Genomic DNA, 21,433 nt, shown 5'->3' with positions numbered 1-21,433 from the left:
GAACAAAATAATATAGTATATTTCAGATTATTTACAGTGCCCTACCAAGTATCTTCTTTTTCTCAGAAGAGAGCGGAGAGAGAGAGTGCCCACCCACCCTTCCAACAGTAACCAATGACCACCCAGCAGTCTACGCTATCTGTGAAGCAAGCCTTGTTTTTCACTCCCTTAACCAATATGTTCTCTTTGTTTATGTTCAAGGCAATGTTAGTGTGCATAAGTAAGTGGGAGAAGGGGGAGACAGTGGAACATAACACTGCTGCTGCTGATGGTGGCTGAAATAGTGAGGGGTTGGCCACTCGGATAATGACTGGAGGACCCCAGCGGAGTTCTGACCGACTGCTGCTAATAGGCTGGTATTATCGTAGCCTAGCGTTAGCCTAGTTGTTAGCCGCTAGCTTTTATCGGCTAGCTTTTAGCCACTAGCAGGTAAGCCGTTAGTTGTCAGCCATACCTTTGACGATGAGCTCAGCGTAGTTGGAAACCCCGGAGCCGCCATCGGAGCGGATGACACAGCGGTAGCGGCTGGTGCTCCTCTGGGACGTGTCCCCGACACTGACGGTGGCTGAGAAACGTCGGTGGTTCACCACCCGCGTCACCATGAGGGCTGTATCTTTACCGTTCCACTGCTGCAGAAAGATAGCCAGACAGACACTTGCTTACTAACAAATGTACACACAGTATTTCTCACGTTGTTATGGTAAAAAAGGATGGTCATTCAAATCTGATAACCAAAGAAACTCACAGTATGGTTAATGTTTGTCAGATACCCTGCAACTTTTTCAGATACATTTCTGTGACTTTCCATTTCAGCACTTTTTCTTGTGGTATCAACTCAACTATAACAATCTCCCAAAGAGTAATTTATTCTATCATGTCCTTAAGCCTTTTTTATGCCCTGGGTACTACGTTCCCTTACAAATGCCATTAATACAAGACACAAACATTTGCTAGTGAAGTACAGTGATGGCTGATAGAGAGGCAGTCGTCCATATTATTAAAACAACACTTTCTACTCAGTGCACAGATTGTATGGATATCCCCATAGAGGTTATACCATTACAGTGTGTGTGCAAGTACAGCAAGGAACTGGAACATACTGTAAGTGTCCTTTCACAAGGGTGAGGTCACTCATAACACTGCAACAAAGATCAAATAAAATGCCCTGTGTATTCTACATCACTGATGAGGCCTACACAGGCCAAACCCGGACGACGCTGGTCCAATTGTGAGCCGCCCTATGGGACTCCCAATCACGGCCGGTTGTGATACAGCCTTATTTCTCTAGCCCGATCACTCAGGCAGGGCTGCCGTCTGTTATTTTTCAAATGAATGATAATATCGTTAAAGTGAGAGGGACAACCTGGATGACAACTATAGTGGAACGAAGGGGAGGGACTCACCTGTACCCACAGTTGGTCGTGTTGGGACCACTTCCCCCCAGCAGTACACTGGAAGGTGGCGTTCTGGCCCACGTTCACCTCCACATTCTGCAGCCGCAGGAAGTGAGGTGCTTTCCCTACAAGGGGAAGGAAACTGTGTCATATACTCAAATATTTTTTTGAGGGTTGCCACAGGGCCATAAAAGCAGCATCGCGAATTGCTCCTGTACATTTTTGTAAATATTAGTCATAGTACCAGTCAAAGGTTTGGACACACCTTCACACCTACTCAAGGGTTTTTCTTTATTTTTACTATTTTCTACATTGTAGAATAATAGTGAAGGCATCAAAACTATGAAATAACACACATGGAATCAAGTAGTAACCAAAAACAGTGTTAAACAAATCAAAATATATTTTCTATTTGAGATTCTTCAAAGTGCCCACATTTTGCCTTGCTGACAGCTTTGCACAATCTTGGCATTCTCTCAACCAGCTTCATGAGGTAATCACCTGGAATGCATTTCAAGTAACAGGTGTGCCTTGTTAAAAGTTAATTTGTAAAATGTATTTCCTCCTTAATGCATTTAAGAATTAACAAGGTAGGGGTAGTATACACAAGCCCTATTTGGTAAAAGACCAAGTCCATATTATGGCAAGTACAGCTCAAATAAGCAAAGAGAAACGACAGTCCATCATTACTTTAAGACATGAAGGTCAGTCAATACAGAACATTTCAATAACTTTTAAAGTTTCTTCAAGTGCAGTTGCAAAGACCATCAAGCGCTATGACGAAACTGGCTCTCATGACGACCACCATAGGAAAGGAAGACCCAGAGTTACCTCTGCTGCAGAGGATACGTTCATTCGAGTTACCAGCCTCAGAAATTGCAGCCCAAATAAATGCTTCACAGAGTAACAGACATCTTAACATCAACTGTTCAGAGGAGACTGCGTGAATCAGGCCTTCATGGCCGAATTGCTGCAAAGAAAACACTACTAAAGGACACCAAAAAGAAGAAGAGACTTGCTTGGGCCAAGAAACATGCGCAATGGACATTATACCGGTGGAAATCTGTCCTTTGATCTGAAGTCCAAATGTGAGATTTTTTATTCCAACCACCGTGTCTTTGTGAGACGCAGAGTAGTTGAACGAATGATCGCTGCATGTGTGGTTTGCACCGTGAAGCATGGAGGATGTGTGATGTTTTGGGGGTGCTTGCTGGTGCCACTGTCTGTGATTTATTTAGAATTCAATGCACACTTAACCAGCATGGCTACCACAGCATTCTGCAGCGATACGCCATCCCATCTGGTTTGTGCTTAGTGGGACTATCATTTGTTTTCAACAGGGCAATGATCCAACACACCTCCTGGGTGGGTAAGGGCTAATCGACCAAGAAGGAGAGTGATGCATCAGATGATCTGGCCTCCACCATCACCCGACCTCAACCTAATTGAGATGGTTTGGGATGAGTTGGACCGCAGAGTGAAGGAAAAGCAGCCAACAAGTGCTCAGCATATCCTTCAAGACTGTTGGAAAAGCATTCCAGGTTTAGCTCGTTGAGAGAATGCCACGAGTGTGGAAAGTTGCCAGCAAGGCAAAGGGTGGCTACTTTGAAGAATCTCAAATATATTTTGATTTGTTTAACACTTTTTGGGTTACTACATGATTCCATATGTGTTATTTCATAGTATTGATGTCTTCACTATTATTCTACAATTTAGAGAATAGTCAAAATAAAGAAAAACCTTGAATGAGTAGGTGGCTCCAAACTTTTGACAGGTACTGTATATGTTTTAAATAATGAACAGTGTATGTCATTACAATTGTCTTAAACCAGCACCACGTTTCAAAACTGTCAAACAAGTCAGTTGGTTATATGGTTGGTAGGGCTAGCTAACTAGCTAGTTGCTGGCTAGCTGGATGTTTTGATTTGAAAGTGAGGTTGAGGTTGAATGGAGAAGTCTGAAGTAAGAGCCAAGAAAGTACAACTGAGATGGCAGAGGACGCGTGCAGATTCTTGGGAGTACTACAAGCTACTTTGGACTATTGCCAACGTGCAGTGAACTATTCGGCGCCTCAATGGCTGCCCGGGGCATCACCCAGGTGAGTGCTGCTTGTTGGTGGTGGTTGAGAAGTAGTTGGCTAGCTACCAGCTACAGAGACCCGTTGCGCTGAGGTCCAGTCATCATTGCTCCGAGTCTGGACCCGTCGGACCCTGTCCCTGACCAAGGCTCCTGAGGCTTTCACCTGGTTTTGACCGACTGATGCTCCCTCCACACAGACATTTGACATTATTTATTTGTTTATTTATTTATATGGACTGTACACTGCAATTTAGCTCTTAACTGTCAATGTTGTACACCTTGACAATAAACTAAACTTTATACAGAGCACACAATACTATGACTAGGCATGCATCAGCATATATGAACTCTTTGACTCTAACAATATCAAGTTTGACGTTCATGTGAATCATGCATTGAGGTCAAGGGGGAAGCTGAGTTACGTGCGGAATAAACAATACAAATGCACGACATAAAAAGCAGTGTTTTTTTCCCTTTTCGATCGAAAATCACTTAAGATTTCAGGTCACTTTTCTTCCCTAGAATTGCCGTCCCTCATCTGCTCAGTGCATTGAGGCTGTTCTGTGTGCCATTGAAATGGCATTGAGCTCAGCTGATTTCCTAATCTCATTTTCACCATGCCTGGAAATAGTGTATTCATTGATATTTCAATACGAGAATATATCTTTACGTTAATTTCCCCCATTGAAGAAGAAGACCGACTAGATTATTTTACCTCAAGACATTTATTTACCTTCCCTTCCTACTGTTATTTCAATTTGGCACAAGTAGCTATGTGCTCTGTCCTAATTCTTGGGGAAAACTCTAAGTCTGGGGACAGAGAGCTAGAAAGAAAGAAGAGAACACGTCGAGGACACTGAGTGCCTTGGAGAAATCCAAAGATGTGAGGCAAAGAGGTCTGTCAGCTATGAATGATGAAGGCCCTGAGTTTGTAACTTATTCTGTGCTCCGCAATATGTCTCGTCCTCCCTCCAACCCTCTCAGTCTGTGACCCCACCCCAAACTACACACGCACGCGATTGTGAGATCAGATGATGCTCGGTGGGCTAGTCATGGCGGGTCACTTACGGCACGGGTGGGCCAATACTCGGACTTCGTCCACCGCGATGAACCCTGGATGGCCCTGTACGGATATGGCCTCGAATATCACCTACCACAGAGGGAGAGAGAAAGAGAGATGTGGGGAGAGAAAGAGGAGAGAGTGAAAACACATTTATGAGAAGAGCTCCTGCTTACAGCTACGCCTGTGTGTGTTTGTTTGTGTGTGTATGAGAAATATCTATTTCACACTATAGGGACAAACCGAACCATACTGGTTCTGAAATGTTATTTTTACATACTTTCCAGCACGGTTCCAGCAACTATGTCGTATGCGTAAACAGGCCAGCTCAGTACCCCTTGGCTTGTCTCAGCTCGGTTTGGCTCAGTGTAAAAAGGATAAGAAAGAGCTGAACAGCAGCCTCCTTTCACAGGTACAGTAAGGTGTTTTACTCTTAACATGGGGTCCAAGGTTATGTTGCTTCTCTGATAATGGTTATTTTCTGATTAAACTGTCCATCTAAACCTGACGGATCCCTCCATTAGACCTGAGAGTCAAACTACAGCTCAGTCTTACTCACAGGCTGAGCATGTCTGACTTCACAACTAAATGACCAGACTTTTACAGATGTTGTAATTTGCTCTGTCACTCAGCCTGCTACATTATACATCAACCCCCTTCCTTCTTCCTCTCCTCCACATGTTCAGATGTCACTGCCTCTGTCTCTGTAAGTCTGGCCTGGTTGCCTCTGCCTGGCTGCCATAGAAAAGCATCTTCTGACCCAGGAGACCACTGGGTGAAGTGGGGTCATGAGCCCTGTAACCCGTGCAGTGCTCCTGTGACAGCTGGGTGCCTTGTGGCACACAGTATGAGGAAGGAAGCGGCCCTCAATCAAAATGTCATAGGACTTGTCCGCCAGGAAAGTAAGCACCGCCCTAGAATGCCAAAGATGTCTGGTTGCTCACTCATTTCAATTCCTCCTTCAGTGTTCAGCACATTCTCTGCTCATTTTTAGCGTTCTCTGACATGAGTTATCCACTCCTGTATCTGCTCCTTTCAGTGTTCTCTGACATGAAGCTGTCAGGTCCTTTGCATTGTCAAGTGGTCGGCATTTACCCAATTTTCTTAAATTTTTCTTAAAATGTTCTCTTTTGTCTTCTACTCTCTTTAATCATTCTAAGTGTTTAGTGTGATGCCCCGGTGTCACCGCCTGGAACCTGCCTTCATTAAAATAATCAGTTGCATGGATAAAACGTTGCGGGAACGTCTCTCTGTCTCCCCATGATACCGAGCAGCCGTACCTGGCTGGCAAGAACAAAGTTTGGGACGGTAATCTTGACGCTTCTTGAGATTCAGGGGAGGCTTTTGAAGTGAATGTATGCAGGGCGGCAGACCAGCCTAATCCAAGGGTTTCTGCTTAGGCCGTTATTACCGCCAGACAGTTGCCTAGTTCTTCTGTTTCAGTACATTGTGGTACACTGTGTGAATTGGGATGGTACACGGTGTGAATTCTCAACTGCCCCAACTGCTTTAGAGGGAGGGAAACAACAGGGAGGCTTTGAACAGAGGACATGTGAGGGTTTTGATATTCTTGGATGTCAATGGCAATTTTCAGATAAAGAACAAATGTGTGAAATGCAGAGAGAAATTCCAAAGACACACACAGGGTATTTGTGTATAACATCTTTACAGAAACAATAATGTTGTCATCTTATTAAAACGCCAAGACAGACACCTCTAAATGACCCATCATGCCTCAAATGCCTTGTGGCAGGGGAGCGCACAATAAAAAAAGAGAACATTCCTTTTTGTAAAATTTGCCACATCTGTTGTGCCATAATCACTTGTCTAATCAAACACACAGTGGGGTTTTTAGTCATCGTCATACAACCACACAGTCAGATTCTTAAAGAGATACCGAGCCTCATATTTAACAGAATGAGTTAAAGTCAATGAACGCCATTTACTGTCACGCCTACTCCTGCTCCCTCCCTCCCTCCGGCGCTCGACGTCGCCAATCCACTAATCACCGGTCCTGGCAAACAACATTTCGCACACCAGGCAAACATCATTGCGCACACCTGCTCCCCATTGTTAAGCACACCTGGACTTCATCACCACCCTGATTACTCTCCCCTCATATAGCCCTCAGTAGCTTCAGTCAGCAGGCAGTATTGGTTTTGGTTATGTTCAGTACGCGTCCCCTGTTTTGTATTTTCTTCATGTTTATAATTATTAAACTCACCTTCTGCACTTGCTTCCTGACTCCCTGCGTATACGTTACATTTACAGACCGTTCTCAGCTGCTTTAATTAACAAACTGGCAACTATTTCAAGCAGGATCATGAAATATGAAAAGCAGAAAAGGTTATGTGTGCCTTAGCCTAAGAATGTGTGCCTTAGCCTAAGAACTAAGTAAATATGTAATTATAGCTAAGACAAAATGACCAAATATTCACATTAAAGTGAATATTTGAAATATTAGTCTTTCCACCTCACCAAGGTCATTATGTAATATAATTATAGAATACTCAAGTAACTGAATTCCATTAACAGAGAAATTCATACATTTACTGTATTTCATTTACACAGAGAAAGAAATGGAGAGATAGAGGTTCAGTGAAGAGTGACGGGGCATGAATGAACATAAAGGGTTGTAATAGTGAGCGAGACGGGGTGAGAAATACAGTATATATCCAATGAACAAAAATAAACGCAACATGTAAAGTGTATGTTTCATGAGCTGAAATAAAAGATCCCAGAAAATGTTCCAATTGCACAAAAAGCTTATTTCTCTCAAATGTTGTAGGACAATGTTTTTTGCATCCCTGTTATTGAGCATTTCTCCTTTGCCAAGATAATCCCCAGGACAGGTGTGGCATATCAAGAAGCTGATTAAACAGCATGATCCTTACACAGGTGCACCTTGTGCTAGGCACTGTTAGGTTCTAAATAACAGAGTAAGAAACTGACGGACACTATAAAAGCGCCAACCAAGTTTATTCACCCAAAGGATCGAACAGACAAATACATATTTGGTAGTACATATACCCCAATTTGGGTGGAGTCTCCTTCTCTCTGAACATTCCATCTTTATTGCTAGACAGGAAGGTAAGTGATGCGAGCAATAAACGGTTCCTTATCCCTTAATGTGACCTGACCTCGGCCCTCCTTTCCTCACTAAACCACATCTCTCCACTCTTATCAGTGCCTGCACACGTGATTGCCTTTCCTTTACTCAATACATTCCAAGCTTAATTGCCTCCACCATATACATTCCTCCTACAGATAACCATTAACTGCTAGTGTAGAAACCAGCCTATGGCACTCAATATTTCTATAGGATACCTGATAATTAACAGTATTTCAAGTGTAAAGTCAGAACTCATCAGCACAATAAAAGGGCACTCTAAAATGTGCAGTTTTGTCACAACAAAATGCCACAAATGTCTCAAGTTGAGGAAGCGTGCAATTGGCATGCTGACTGCAGGTATTTCCACCAGAGAATTGAATGTTCATTTCTCTACTGTTGGAGGCCAATGTCGTTTAGAGAATTTGGCAGCATGTCCAACAGGCCTCACAACCGCAGACCAAATGTATGGCGTCGTGTGGGTGAGCAGTTTACTGATGTCAACGTTGTGAACAGAGTGCCTCATGGTGGCGGTGGGGTTATGGTAAGGGCAGGCATAAGCTACGAACAGCGAACACAATTAAATTTTATCGATGTGAACTGTATGAACTAATATGAACTGTAATTCAGTAGAATCAATGAAATTGTTGCATGTTGCGTTTATATTTTTGTTCAGTATATACAGTGGGGAGAACAAGTATTGGATACACTGCCGATTTTGCAGGTTTTCCTACTTACAAAGCATGTAGAGGTCTGTAATTTTTATCATAGGTACACTTCAACTGTGAGAGACAGAATGTAAAACAAAAATCCAGAAAATCCAGACCTTGAGATGCTTCTTACGGAGCCACTCCTTAGTTGCCCTGGCTGTGTGTTTCGGGTCGTTGTCATGCTGGAAGACCCAGCCACGACCCATCTTCAATGCTCTTACTGAGGGAAGGAGGTTGTTGGCCAAGATCTCGCGATACATGGCCCCATCCATCCTTCCCTCAATACGGTGCAGTCGTCCTGTCCTCTTTGCAGAAAAGTATCCCCAAAGAATGATGTTTCCACCTCCATGCTTCACGGTTGGGATGGTGTTTTTGGGGTTGTACTCATCCTTCTTCTTCCTCCAAACACGGCGAGTGGAGTTTAGACCAAAAAGCTCTATTTTTGTTTCATCAGAACACATGACCTTCTCCCATTCCTCCTCTGGATCATCCAGATGGTCATTGGCAAACTTCAGACGGGCCTGGACATGCGCTGGCTTGAGCAGGGGGACCTTGCGTGCGCTGCAGGATTTTAATCCATGACGACGTAGTGTGTTACTAATGGTTTTCTTTGAGACTGTGGTCCCAGCTCTCTTCAGGTCATTGACCAGGTCCTGCCGTGTAGTTCTGGGCTGATCCCTCACCTTCCTCATGATCATTGATGCCCCACGAGGTGAGATCTTGCATGGAGTCTCAGACCGAGGGTGATTGACCGTCATCTTGAACTTCTTCCATTTTCTAATAATTGCGCCAACAGTTGTTGCCTTCTCACCAAGCTGCTTGCCTATTGTCCTGTAGCCCATCCCAGCCTTGTGCAGGTCTACAATTTTATCCCTGATGTCCTTACACAGCTCTCTGGTCTTGGCCATTGTGGAGAGGTTGGAGTCTGTTTGATTGAGTGTGTGGACAGGTGTCTTTTATACAGGTAACGAGTTCAAACAGGTGCAGTTAATACAGGTAATGAGTGGAGAACCGGAGGGCTTCTTAAAGAAAAACGAACAGGTCTGTGAGAGCCGGAATTTTTACTGGTTGGTAGGTGATCAAATCCTTATGTCATGCAATAAAATGCAAATTAAAAATCACACAATGTGATTTTCTGGATTTTTGTTCTAGATTCCGTCTCTCACAGTTGAAGTGTACCTATGATAAAAATTACAGACCTCTACATGCTTTGTAAGTAGGAAAACCTGCAAAATCGGCAGTGTATCAAATACTTGTTCTCCCCACTGTATATATAGATCCTTGATGTAAACCTGCTTTAGAGCACTCAGGACCTGAGACTGGGGCGATGGTATGGTTCACCTTCCAACAGGACAACAACCCTAAGCACACAGCCAAGACAACGCAGGAGTGGCTTAGGGACAAGTCTCTGAATGTCCTTGAGTGGCACTCAGCCCGGACTTGAACCCGATCGAACATCTCTTGAGACGTGAGAATAGCTGTGTAGCGACGCTCCCCATCCAACCTTACAGAGTTTGAGAGCATCTGCAGAAAAGAATGGGAGAAACTCCACAAATACAGGTGTGCCAAGCTTGTAGCGTCATACCCAAGAAGACTCAACGCAGTAATCGCTGCCAAAGGTGCTTCAACAAAGTACTGACTGAAGGGTCTGAATACTTATGTAAATGTGATATCAGTTTTTTATTTGCAAAAATGTTTTAAAACCTGTTTTTGGTTTCTTATTATGTGTAGATTGATGAGGGGGGAAAACGATTTAATACATTTTAGAATAAGGCTGTAACGTAACAAAATATGGAAAAAGTCAAGGGGTCTGAATACTTTCCGAATGCACTGTATATAGAGAGAAAGTGAGAGAGAGAGATACCAGAGAGAAAGAGAAAGAGAGAGAGAGATAGAGAGAGTTGTGTGGGTACCTAAAACGATTTTTCCTCAAAGGTTATTTAACATGGTAATTTGCAATGAGCGATGATTTGCCAAGATAATTCTGGCTGAGGTGACTAAGCTCCCCACTCTGAGGTCCTTTTTGGGACCCATTTCAGCGAGGATTGAGGGCTGAAATATACTCATTTAGGACCATTTCAGCAAAATTGAATGAAAGTTGTGATGCACAAAGGTTGCCTCTGTGTGATGTAAAACCCCAGTAGATGAAAATTACCACATTGCTCATATTCCAGAGAGAGAACAAATTACTATCGCAATGTTTCGGTTATGCCTCTAAAACCAGGGCTGCATCTCAAATGACACCCTATTCCCTATTCAGTGCACTACTTTTAATCAGGGAGCATAGGACTCTGGTCAAAAGTAGTGCACTGTATAAGGAATACGGTCCTATTGAGGTTGGAGACTTTTTTCATGAAGCAAAAAAACAGTTTTAAAAAGGTTGGCAAATAGGCAGTAATGAATGCTAGAAGAAGGACTTTCAAGTTGAGAAATAGATGAATAATTGTATTCAAATCAGAGCAATTAACGTGATGATTCTCATCCGATTCAATTTCACCAATGACCCCATGGTGTGAGTAACCGAGTTACTGAAAAATTATTTATATTGAAGTTTAAGCAATTTCTTAACCTTATTTTTCTAACTTTAGGAAGACTGCAAATAAACCAATTGGGTTCCATCTGAACATTCGCTGTCAGTGGTCGAACCGTATCGCATAATGACAGGCAATATTTATATAAAAATATAATTAAAAAAACATATTTCCAACAATAGGCCTACCACACAGCATACTGGTTCTGAACAGTGGCTTGAGCATTGCTATGATAGAGGTGTAGTGAACATATCAAACCTATTGTATATGCACCAAACGGAAGAAAACAGACAACCATGGGGGGATTATTTGGACTTGTCCAATAAGAAACTATTTTGTTTTCCTTGCAAACATTTTAAAAATGTTTTATGTTGTGTGCCTTAATGAACACCACACCGATGTGACAGTATGTGGTGACATTGAAGCTCTCCCCTCACCTGATAGGAGTTGGGCCAGAAGGTGCTGATTGCCAGCTCGGCCTTGACCCAGCCCTCGGTCACCGAGGCGGAGGCATTCCACACAGGGTTTCCCTGGGTGCCGCCGTTCACCTTGATGTAGACGTTGAGCACCCCGGGACTGGAGCCATCGCGGCTGGATAGAGAGTAGTGGAAGTCGATGCAGTGGGTGTCGTTCTCCTTCAGGGTGGGCAGGAGCAGGTGGGCCTTCTGCCCCGACGCCCGGCCCGAGCCGTTCACCACCATGAAAGAACCTATCAGGGAGAATAGGGTAGAGAGTAGGGTGTCATTCAGATGCAGCCCTGGTTTTAGAGGCAAAACCAAAACATTGCGATAGTAATTTGTTCTCTCTCTAGCAATGTGGTAATTTTCATCTACTGGGGCTTACGTCACACAGAGGCAAACTTTGTGCACCACAACTTTTATCCAATTTGGCTGAAATGGCCCTAAATTAGTATATTTCAGTCCTCGACCATCACTGAAATGGGTCCCCAAAAGGAGCTTTCTCATACATTGAACAATTTCATTGATTTTACTGAATTACAGTTCATATTAGGAAATCAGTCAACAAATACATTAATTAGGCCCTAATATATGGATTTCACAACTGGGGAGGGGCACAGCCTTGAGTGGGCCTGGGAGGGCATAGGCCCACCCACACGGGACCCAAGCTCACCCACTGGAGCCAGGACCAGCCAATCAGAATGAGTTTTCCCCACAAAAGGGCTTTATTACAGACAGAAATACTCCTTATTACAGACAGCACCACCCCTCCCCCCTCTCATACGATCCCGCAAGTTACATAAAATAAAATGTTATTGGTCACATACACATGGTTAGCAGATGTTATTGCGAGTGTAGCGAAATGCTTGTGCTTCTAGTTCCGACAGTGCAGCAATATCTAACAAGTAATCTAACAATTCCACAATTCCTCAACAACCAAACACACAAATCTAAGTAAAGGGATGGAATAAGAATATGTACATATTAATATATGGATGAGCAATGACCGAGGGCATAGGCAAGAGCCAATAAATGGTATAAAATACAGTATAAACATACGGGATGAGTAATGCAAGTTATGTAAACATTATTAAAGTGGCATTAGTAAGGTGACTACTGATCCATTTGTTAGAGTGGCCAATGATTTCGAGTCTGTATGTAGGCAGCAGCCTTTCTGTGTTAGTGATGGCTGTTTAACAGTCTGATGGCCTTGAGATTGAAAAACAGCTTCTGTCTCTCGGTCCCAGCTTTGATGCACCTGTACTGACCTCGCCTTCTGGATGGTAGCGGGATGAACAGGCAGTGGCTCGGGTGGTTGTTGTCCTTGATGATATTTTAGGCCTTCCTGTAACATCGGGTGCTGTAGGTGTCCTGGAGGGCAGGTAGTTTTCCCTCTGTGATGCGTTGTGCAGACCACACCACCCTCTGGAGAGCCCTGCGGTTGTGGGCAGTGCAGTTGCCGTACCAGGCGGTAATACAGGCCGACAGGATGCTCTCAATTGTGCATCTGCAAAAGTTTGTGGGTGTTTTAGGTGACAAGCCAAATTTCTTCAGCCTCCTAAGGTTGAAGAGGTGCTGTTGCGCCTTCTTCACCACACCGTCTGTGTGGGTGGACCATTTCAGTTTGTCTGTGATGTTTACGCCAAGGAACTTTCCACCTTCTCCTCTGCTGCCCCGTCGATGTGGATAGAGGGGTGTTCCCTCTTCTGTTTCCTGAAGTCCATGATCATCTCCTTTGTTTTGTTGACATTGAGTGAGAAGTTGTTTTCCTTACGCCCCACTCCGAGTGCCCTCGCGTCCTACCTATAGGCTGTCTCTTCGTTGTTGGTGATCAAGCCTACTACTGTTGTGTTGTCTGCAAACATGGCCATGCAGTCGTGGGTGAACAGGGAGTACAGGAGGGTGTGAGCATGCACCCTTGTGGGGCCACAGTGTTGAGGATCAGTGAAGCGGATATGTTGTTTCCTACCTTCACCACCTGCTGGCGGCCCGCCAGGAAGTCCAGGACCCAATTGAGCAGGGCGGGGCTGAGACCCAGGGCCTCAAGCTTAATGATGAGATTGGAGGGTACTATGGTGTTGAATGCTGAGCTGTAGTCAATGAACAGGTATTCCTCTTGTCGAGATTGGTTAGGGAAGTGTGCAGTGTGATGGCGATTGCATCGTCTGTGGATCTATTGGGGCAGTAAGCAATTTGAAGTGGGTCTAGGGTGACCGGTAAGGTGAAGGTGATATGATCCCTGTCTAGCCTCTCAAAACACTTCATGATGACAGAAGTGACTGCTTCGGGGCGATAGTCATTTAGTTCAGTTACCTTTGCATTCTTGGGTACAGGAACAATGGTGGCCATCTTGAAGCATGTGGGGACAGCTGACTGTGGCTGTTTTTTTTTGTACTCTGTGATTGCCTGTAAACCCTGGCACATACGTCTCGTGTCTGAGCCGTTGAATTGCGACTCCACTTTGTCTCTATACTGACATTTCGATTGTTTGATTGCCTTGCGGAGGGAATAACTACACTGTTTGTATTCAGCCATACTCCTGGTCACCTTTCCATGGTTAAATGCGGTGGTTTGCGCTTTCAGTTTTGCGCGAATGATACCCTCTATCCACGGTTTCTGGTTAGGGTAGGTTTTAATAGTCACAGTGGGACTTCCTTATAAATAGTCCTATGCACTTCCTTATAAACTCACTCACAGAATCAGCGTGTAAATCTATATTACACTGAGGCTACCCGGAACATGTTCCAGTCAAAACTTGAAGTGTGGATTCCGATTGGTCAGACCAGCATTGAATAGTCTTTGTCACGGGTACATCCTGTTTGAGTTCCTGCCTATACGAGGGGAGAAGCAAAATGGAGTCGTGGTCAGATTTGCCGAAAGGAGGGCAGGGGAGGGCCTTGTACGCATTGTGGAAGTTAGAGTAGCAGTGATCCAGTGTAGCCTTGTTCTCAAATTAGCTTTGTTAAAATCCCCAGCTACAATAAATGCAGCCTCAAGATATATGGTTTCCAGTTTGCATAGAGTCCAGTGAAGTTCCTTGAGGGCCGTTGTGGTATCGGCTTGAGGGGGGATATACACGGCTGTGACAATAACCGACGAGAATTCTCTTGGTAGATAATACGGTCGGCATTTGAATGTGAGGAATTCTAGGTCAGGTGAACAAAAGGACTTGCGTTCCTATATGCTGTTATAATTACACCATGAGTCGTTAATTATGAAACATACACTCCCGCCCTTCTTCTTCCAGGAGAGATGTTTATTTCTGTCGGCGCGACGCACAAAGAATCCCGGTGGCTGTACCGACTCGGACAGCATATCCCCAGAGAACCATGTTTCCGTGACACAGAGTATGTTGCAATCCTTGCCCTAATTTCATTTACCTTGTTATCTAGAGACTGGACATTAGCGAGTAATATACTCGGAAGCGGTGGGTGGTGTGCGCACCTCCGAAGTCTGAACAGAAGCCCGCTCTGTCCCACCTCTTTTGTGGCGACGTTGTTTTGGGTGATCTTTTATTCAAACGCTAAAATGTATTTGAAAGAAAACATACTATTTGAATCCAGACCCATCAAGTCTCAGGAATGTCTGAGGAACTATTGCGACTGAACTACTATACTTTTATTATACAATATTGTTGAAATCTGCAAGGAGAGAAAAGACAGAGAGCAGAGAGATGGATCCAAAGTAAAGGTAGTGTAAAATGTGTGAGGTTCAGACAGGAAGAGAGATGAATAGGTGTGAGAGGACGTGCTGCTGGAATAACAAAGAATATATTGAAGCGACAGACATTCTCAGGGACGTTGCTTTGATAACTGAACACCAAGCCAGGGACATGTCACGGTTCTGGATCGAGTGCCTTCCAATTGATCTACTAATCTGAGGTAAAACAATACCAAGACATTTGTTTCTGTTTGGATACACACATTCAGAGCCCACATACTGGCCCCCCCAAAAAAACTTTGTTTAGACTATCTCTAACCTTTTATTACCGTTTTATAGATTAGTATATGGTTTTATAGATTGCCTCACATTTGGCAGTAGGCCATTCTACAGTGGGCAAAAAGATCTGGGAGGTTTCTGGCACAAGGCAAGTGGCCTAAATCATAAAGGCTTTTGTCCATAATGTACCAACTTACATGAGAGAGTAGCAATTAGAGGATTAGGTTTAGTTATTAGAAAAACTGTCTTCGGACAACATAATTTCCCTCTAAATTCATAAAAACTGTAGATTAACTCAGTAAATTATTCCATGAATGGAATTATTTAATTTAGCTTCAATACTTGACCCAGACGATTACCTGATTCTAACTGATACACTTATCCCTTCAAACAACTAGCATGTTAGCACAGCACGCTAGCAGCCAGGGCAGCTCCGCTTGAAACCATAATGAATTCCCTGACACAAATGAGAACTTAAATGTGTCAGTGGAGATCAAATGAGAAGGTTAAAATGACGACAACCTCTTTCCAGGTAAATTTCGTCTGCCACATTATAACTCACCAGTGATACATGCTGTCTGCTAATGTGAATAGGGTCATAGAAGGGCATGTGGAATCAGACGATTCATCACAAAATTATGTTAAGCACATCAATGGGCTATGCAAAGACAATATATCAATCATCACAACTTTGGGTTCGGAATAGGGCAAATCAATTCAGAGTGGTGAACCAATATAGTGGAGACCCTAACCAGGCCATGGATAGTGAACTAGGCTGATTACATTTCTCATTTGCCTCAGCCACCGCCGTTTTACATCAGCACTCTCACCAACTTCATCTTGCCAACACACACACACTCGCAGATACACACATTTTTACTCACACACACACACACACCACACACACACCACACACACACACACACACACACACACACACACACACACACACACACACACACACACACACACACACACAATACACACCCACCGCCTCCCTCCAGCATCAACACACAGCCAATATCTGCGATGTGTGTTAACCAGGCCCCCTTAACCTCTAGAAGTGTCTACCTGACGAGTACTGGGGTGTTACATACACAAGTTTCACACCTTGTACAGGCACCATGGGGTCATATGGAGAGCAATTCAATTACCATGAAACACATGACAATCTTCTAAAGTGACATATTTTGCTGACATGAAAGTGTAAGCAAATGTTAGCAAACAATGTGCAGAGGTAAAAGTGGTTACAGGACTCATCTCTTATAATGAATTGAACTTACTCCCTGCACCCCATATAACTAATGAACTAATGAAAATCCATTGTTATCTTCACTATGACTGACGTTGTTGGTATTTTGACATGTAGGCCTATATCACACCCCAAACAGCCACACAAGTACAGCCTATGGCATTTTTATTGTGATCCATTCCTGGAAAAATAGTCTGTATGCGGTGCTCCTCGGCCCACCTTCTCCCATACACACTGAAATTAATCATAATATATGTACAGTTGAACTCGGAAGTTTACATACACTTAGGTTGGAGATAAAAACTTCAAACTCGTTTTTCAACCACTCCACACATTTCTTGTTAACAAACTATAGTTTTGTTAAGTTGTTTAGGACATCTACTGTGTGCACGACAAGTAATTTTTCCAACAATTGTTTACAGACAGATTATTTCACTTATAATACACAGTATCACAATTCCAGTGGGTCAGATGTGTACATACACTAACTTGACTGTGCCTTTAATTAAACAGCTTGGAAAATTCCAGAAACTGATGTCATGGCTTTAAAAGCTTCTGATAGGCTAATTGACATCATTTGAGTCAATTGAAGGTGTACCTGTGGATGTATTTCAAGGCCTACCTTCAAACTCAGTGCCTACTGAAGGCCTACCTTCAAACTTTTTGGAGAAATGTCCTCTTGTCTGATGAAACAAAAATAGAACTGTTTGGCCATAATGACCATCGTTATGTTTGGAGGAAAAGGGGGGAGGCTTGCAAGCCAAAGAACACCATCCCAACCTTGAAGCACAGTGGTGGCAGCATTATGTTGTGGGGGTACTTTGCTGCAGGAGGGACTGGTGCACTTCACAAAATAGGAAGGAAATCCTGAGGAAGGATAATTATGTGGATATATTGAAGCAACATCTCAAGACATCAGTCAGGAAGTTAAAGCTTTGTTGCAAATGGGTCTTCCAAATGGACAATGACCCCAAGCATACTTCCAAGTTGTGGCAAAATGGCTTAAGGACAACAAAGTCAAGGTATTGGAGTGGCCATCACAAAGCCCTGACCTCAATCCTATAGAAAATGCGTGGGCAGAACTGAAAAAGCGTGTGCGAGCAAGGAGGCCTACAAACCTGACTCGGTTACACCACCTCTGTCAGGAGGAATGGGCCAAAATACACCCAACTTATTGTGGGAAGGTTGTGGAAGGCAACCCGAAACGTTTAACCCTGTAACGGCTGTCATATTCGTTCTCCTCTTCAGACGAGGAGGAGCATGGATCGGACCAACACGCAGCGAGGTATGTAGACATAATGATTTATTAAATGAAGACGAAACACGAAGAACACTTGAATAAACTACAAAACAACAAACGACGTTAAACAGACCTGAACTTGTGAACATAAAAAACAATGAACGCACGAACAGGAAAGAACGAACGAACGAACGAACGAACGAGACGAGACAGTACCGTGTGGTGCAACAAACACAGACACAGCAACAATCACCCACAAACAAACAGTGTGAACAACCTACCTTAATATGGTTCTCAATCAGAGGAAACGTCAAACACCTGCCCCTAATTGAGAACCATATCAGGCAACACATTGAACCCAACATAGAAACACATAACATAGACTACCCACCCAGCTCACGTCCTGACCAACTAAACAAAGTTAAACAAAGGAAAATAAGGTCAGGAACGTGACAAACCCAAGTTAAACTATTTAAAGGCAATGCTACCAAATACTAATTGAGTGTATGTAAACATCTGACCCACTGGGAATGTGATGAAAGAAATACAAGCTGAATTAAAGCATTCTCTCTACCAATATTCTGACATTTCACATTCTTAAAATAAAGTGGTGATCCTAACTGACCTAAGACAGGGAATTTTTACTAGGATTAAATGTCAGGAATTGTGAAAAACGGAGTTTAAATGTATTTGGCTAAGGTGTATGTAAACTTCTGACTTTAACTGTATATATAGCCTTTGTAAAGTATTCATACCCCTAGACTTTTTCCACACATTTGTTACGTTACAGCCTTATTCTAAAATGTTTTAAATTGTTTTTTTCCCCCCAAATCTACACACAATACCCCATAATGACAAAGTAAAAAACTTTGTTGCTAATTTATAAAACTGAAAAAACTGAACTATCACATTTACATAATTATGCAGACCCTTTACTCAGTACTTTGTTGAAGCACCTTTGGCATCGATTACAACCTCGAGTCTTGGGTATGACGCTACAAAAGCTTGGCACAGCTGTATTTGGGGAATTTCTCCCATTCTTCTATGCAGATGCTTTTAAGCTCTGTCAGGTTGGATGGGGAGCACTGCTGCACAGCTATTTTCAGGTCTCTCCAGAGATGTTAGATCGGGTTCAATTCCAGGCTCTGGCTGGGCCACTCAAGGACATTCAGAGACTTGTCCCGAAGTCACTCCTTTATTGTCTTGACTGTGTGCTTCGAGTCATTTACCTGTTGGAAGGTGAACTTTCGCACCAGTCTGAGGTCCTGTGCACTCTCGAGCAGGTTTTCACCAAGGATCTTTCTGTACTTTGCTCCATTCATCTTTCCCTCAATCCTGACTAGTCTCCCAGTCCCTGCTGCTGAAAAACATCCCCACAGCATGAGGCTGCCACTACCATCCTTCACCCTAGGGGTGGTGCCAGGTTTCCTCCAGATGTGAGGATTGGACTTCAGGTAAAAGAGTTCAATATTGGTTCATCAGACCAGAGAATCTTGTTTCTAATAGTCTGAGAGTTTTTAGGTGCTTTTTGGCCAACTCCAAGCGGGCTATCATGTGCATTTTACTGAAGAGTGGCTTCCGTCTGGGCACTCTACCATAAAGGCCTGATTGGTGGAGTGCTGCAGAGATGTTTGTCTTTCTGGAAGGTTCTCCCATTACATTTACATAAGGTGCCTTATGTAAATATGAGAGGAACTCTGGAGCTCTGTCAGAGTGACCATTGGGTTGGTCACCTCCCTGACCAAGCTCCTTCTCCCCCGATTGCTCAGTTTGGCTGGGCGGCCATCTCTAGGAAGAGTCTTGGTGGTTCCAAACTTCTGGGCACTCTACCATAAAGGCCTGATTGGTGGAGTGCTGCAGAGATGTTTGTCTTTCTGGAAGGTTCTCCCATCACATTTACATAAGGTGCCTTATGTAAATATGAGAGGAACTCTGGAGCTCTGTCAGAGTGACCATTGGGTTGGTCACCTCCCTGACCAAGCTCCTTCTCCCCCGATTGCTCAGTTTGGCTGGGCGGCCATCTCTAGGAAGAGTCTTGGTGGTTCCAAACTTCTTCCATTTAAGTATAATGGAGGCCAGTGTGTTCTTGGGGACTTTGAATGTTGCAGAAATGTTTTCATATCCTTCCCAAGATCTGTGCCTCGACACAATTCTGTCTCGGAGCTCTAAGGACAATTACTTCGACCTCATGGCTTGGTTTTTCCTCTGACATGCACTGTCAACTTTGGGAAATTATTTTGACAAGTGTGTGCCTTTTCAAATCAATTGAATTAACCATAGGTGGACTTCAACCAAGTTGTAGAAACATCTCAAAGATAATCAATGGAAACAGGATGCACCTGAGCTCAACTTCGAGTCTCATAGCAAAGGGTCTGAATACTTATGTAAATAAGGTATTTATGTTTTCTTTTTTTATAACATTTTGCACACATTTCTAACAACCTGTTTTCCCTTTGTCATTATGGGGTACTGTGTGTGTATTGCTGAATTAAAAAAAATAATGAATCCATTTTAGAATAAAGCTATAACGTAACAAAATGTGGAAAAAGTCAAAGGGTCTAAATACTTTCCCAAGGCACTGTATGTCTGTTTTATAAAATGGTTTTCTGTAAACTTAAATGACTAAAATGTAGAAAGTATGTAGAAAAGAGCTATATAAACTACATGACCAAAAGTATGTGGACACCTACTTGTCAAAAATCTCATTCCAAAATCATGGGAATTAATATGGAATTGGTCTCCTCTTTGCTGCTATAACAGCCTCCACTATTCTGGAAATGCTTTCCACTAGATGTTGGAACATTGCTGTGGGTACTTGCTACCATTCAGCCACAAGAGCATTAGTGATGTTGGGCGATTAGGCCTGGCTCCAATTCATCCCAAAGGTGTTCGATGAGGTTGAGGTCAGGGCTCTGTGCAGGCCAGTTAAGTTCTTCCACACCGATATCGACAAACCATTTCTGTATGGCCCTCGCTTGTGCACAGGAGCATTGTCATGCTGAAACAGAAAAGGGCCTTCCCCAAACTGTTACCACCAAGTTGGAAGCACAGAATCGTCTAGAATGTCATTGTATGCTGTAGCGTTAAGATTTCTCTTCACTTGAACTAAGGGGCCTAGCCCGAACCATGAAAAACAGCCCCAGACCTTTATTCCAAAAAATGTAATTTGGCACTATGCATTCGGGCAGGTAGCATTCTCCTGGCATCCGCCAAACACATATTTGTCCTCAGACTGCCAGATGGTGAAGCGCATTTCCACTGCTCCAGAGTCCAATGGCAGCGAGCTTTACACCACTCCGGCCGACGCTTGGCATTGCGCATGGTGATCTTAGGCTTGTGTACTGCTTCTCGGCCATGGAAACCCATTTATTGAAGCTCCTGACGAACAGCTCTTGTGCTGACGTTGCTGTCAGAGGCAGTTTGGAACTAAAAAGTGAGTGTTGCAACCGAGGACAGACAATTTTTTACGCGCTTCAGCACTCAGTGGTCCCGTTCCGTGAGCTTATGTGGCCTACAACTTCGCGGCTGAGCCGTAGTTGCTCATTTCCACTTCACAACAGCACTTGCAGTTGACCGGGACAGCTCTAGCGGGGCAGATATTTGACGAACTGACTTGTTGGAAAGGTGGCATCCTATGACAGTGCCGCGCTGAAAGTCACTG

The 21,433-nt window shown here is 43.6% G+C and overlaps 1 protein-coding gene across 1 annotated transcript in view; it reads right to left on the bottom strand.

Annotated features, from left to right (window-relative positions):
* The window catches only part of LOC120022190 (receptor-type tyrosine-protein phosphatase T-like), a 356,205-nt gene that overhangs the window by 276,718 nt on the left and 58,054 nt on the right, over positions 1-21,433 (bottom strand). The window contains exons 4-7 of the mRNA XM_038966074.1: positions 11,321-11,592; positions 4,542-4,623; positions 1,404-1,519; positions 455-629 (exon numbers count right to left, since the gene is read on the bottom strand). Of these exons, the coding sequence (XP_038822002.1) occupies positions 455-629; positions 1,404-1,519; positions 4,542-4,623; positions 11,321-11,592 (645 nt within the window). The remainder of the gene's footprint in view (positions 1-454; positions 630-1,403; positions 1,520-4,541; positions 4,624-11,320; positions 11,593-21,433) is intronic.

The sequence above is a fragment of the Salvelinus namaycush genome, chromosome 2 (genome assembly GCF_016432855.1).
Source record: "Salvelinus namaycush isolate Seneca chromosome 2, SaNama_1.0, whole genome shotgun sequence".
Taxonomy (NCBI): domain Eukaryota; kingdom Metazoa; phylum Chordata; class Actinopteri; order Salmoniformes; family Salmonidae; genus Salvelinus; species Salvelinus namaycush.
This window is presented reverse-complemented; position numbering and strand designations above follow the sequence as displayed.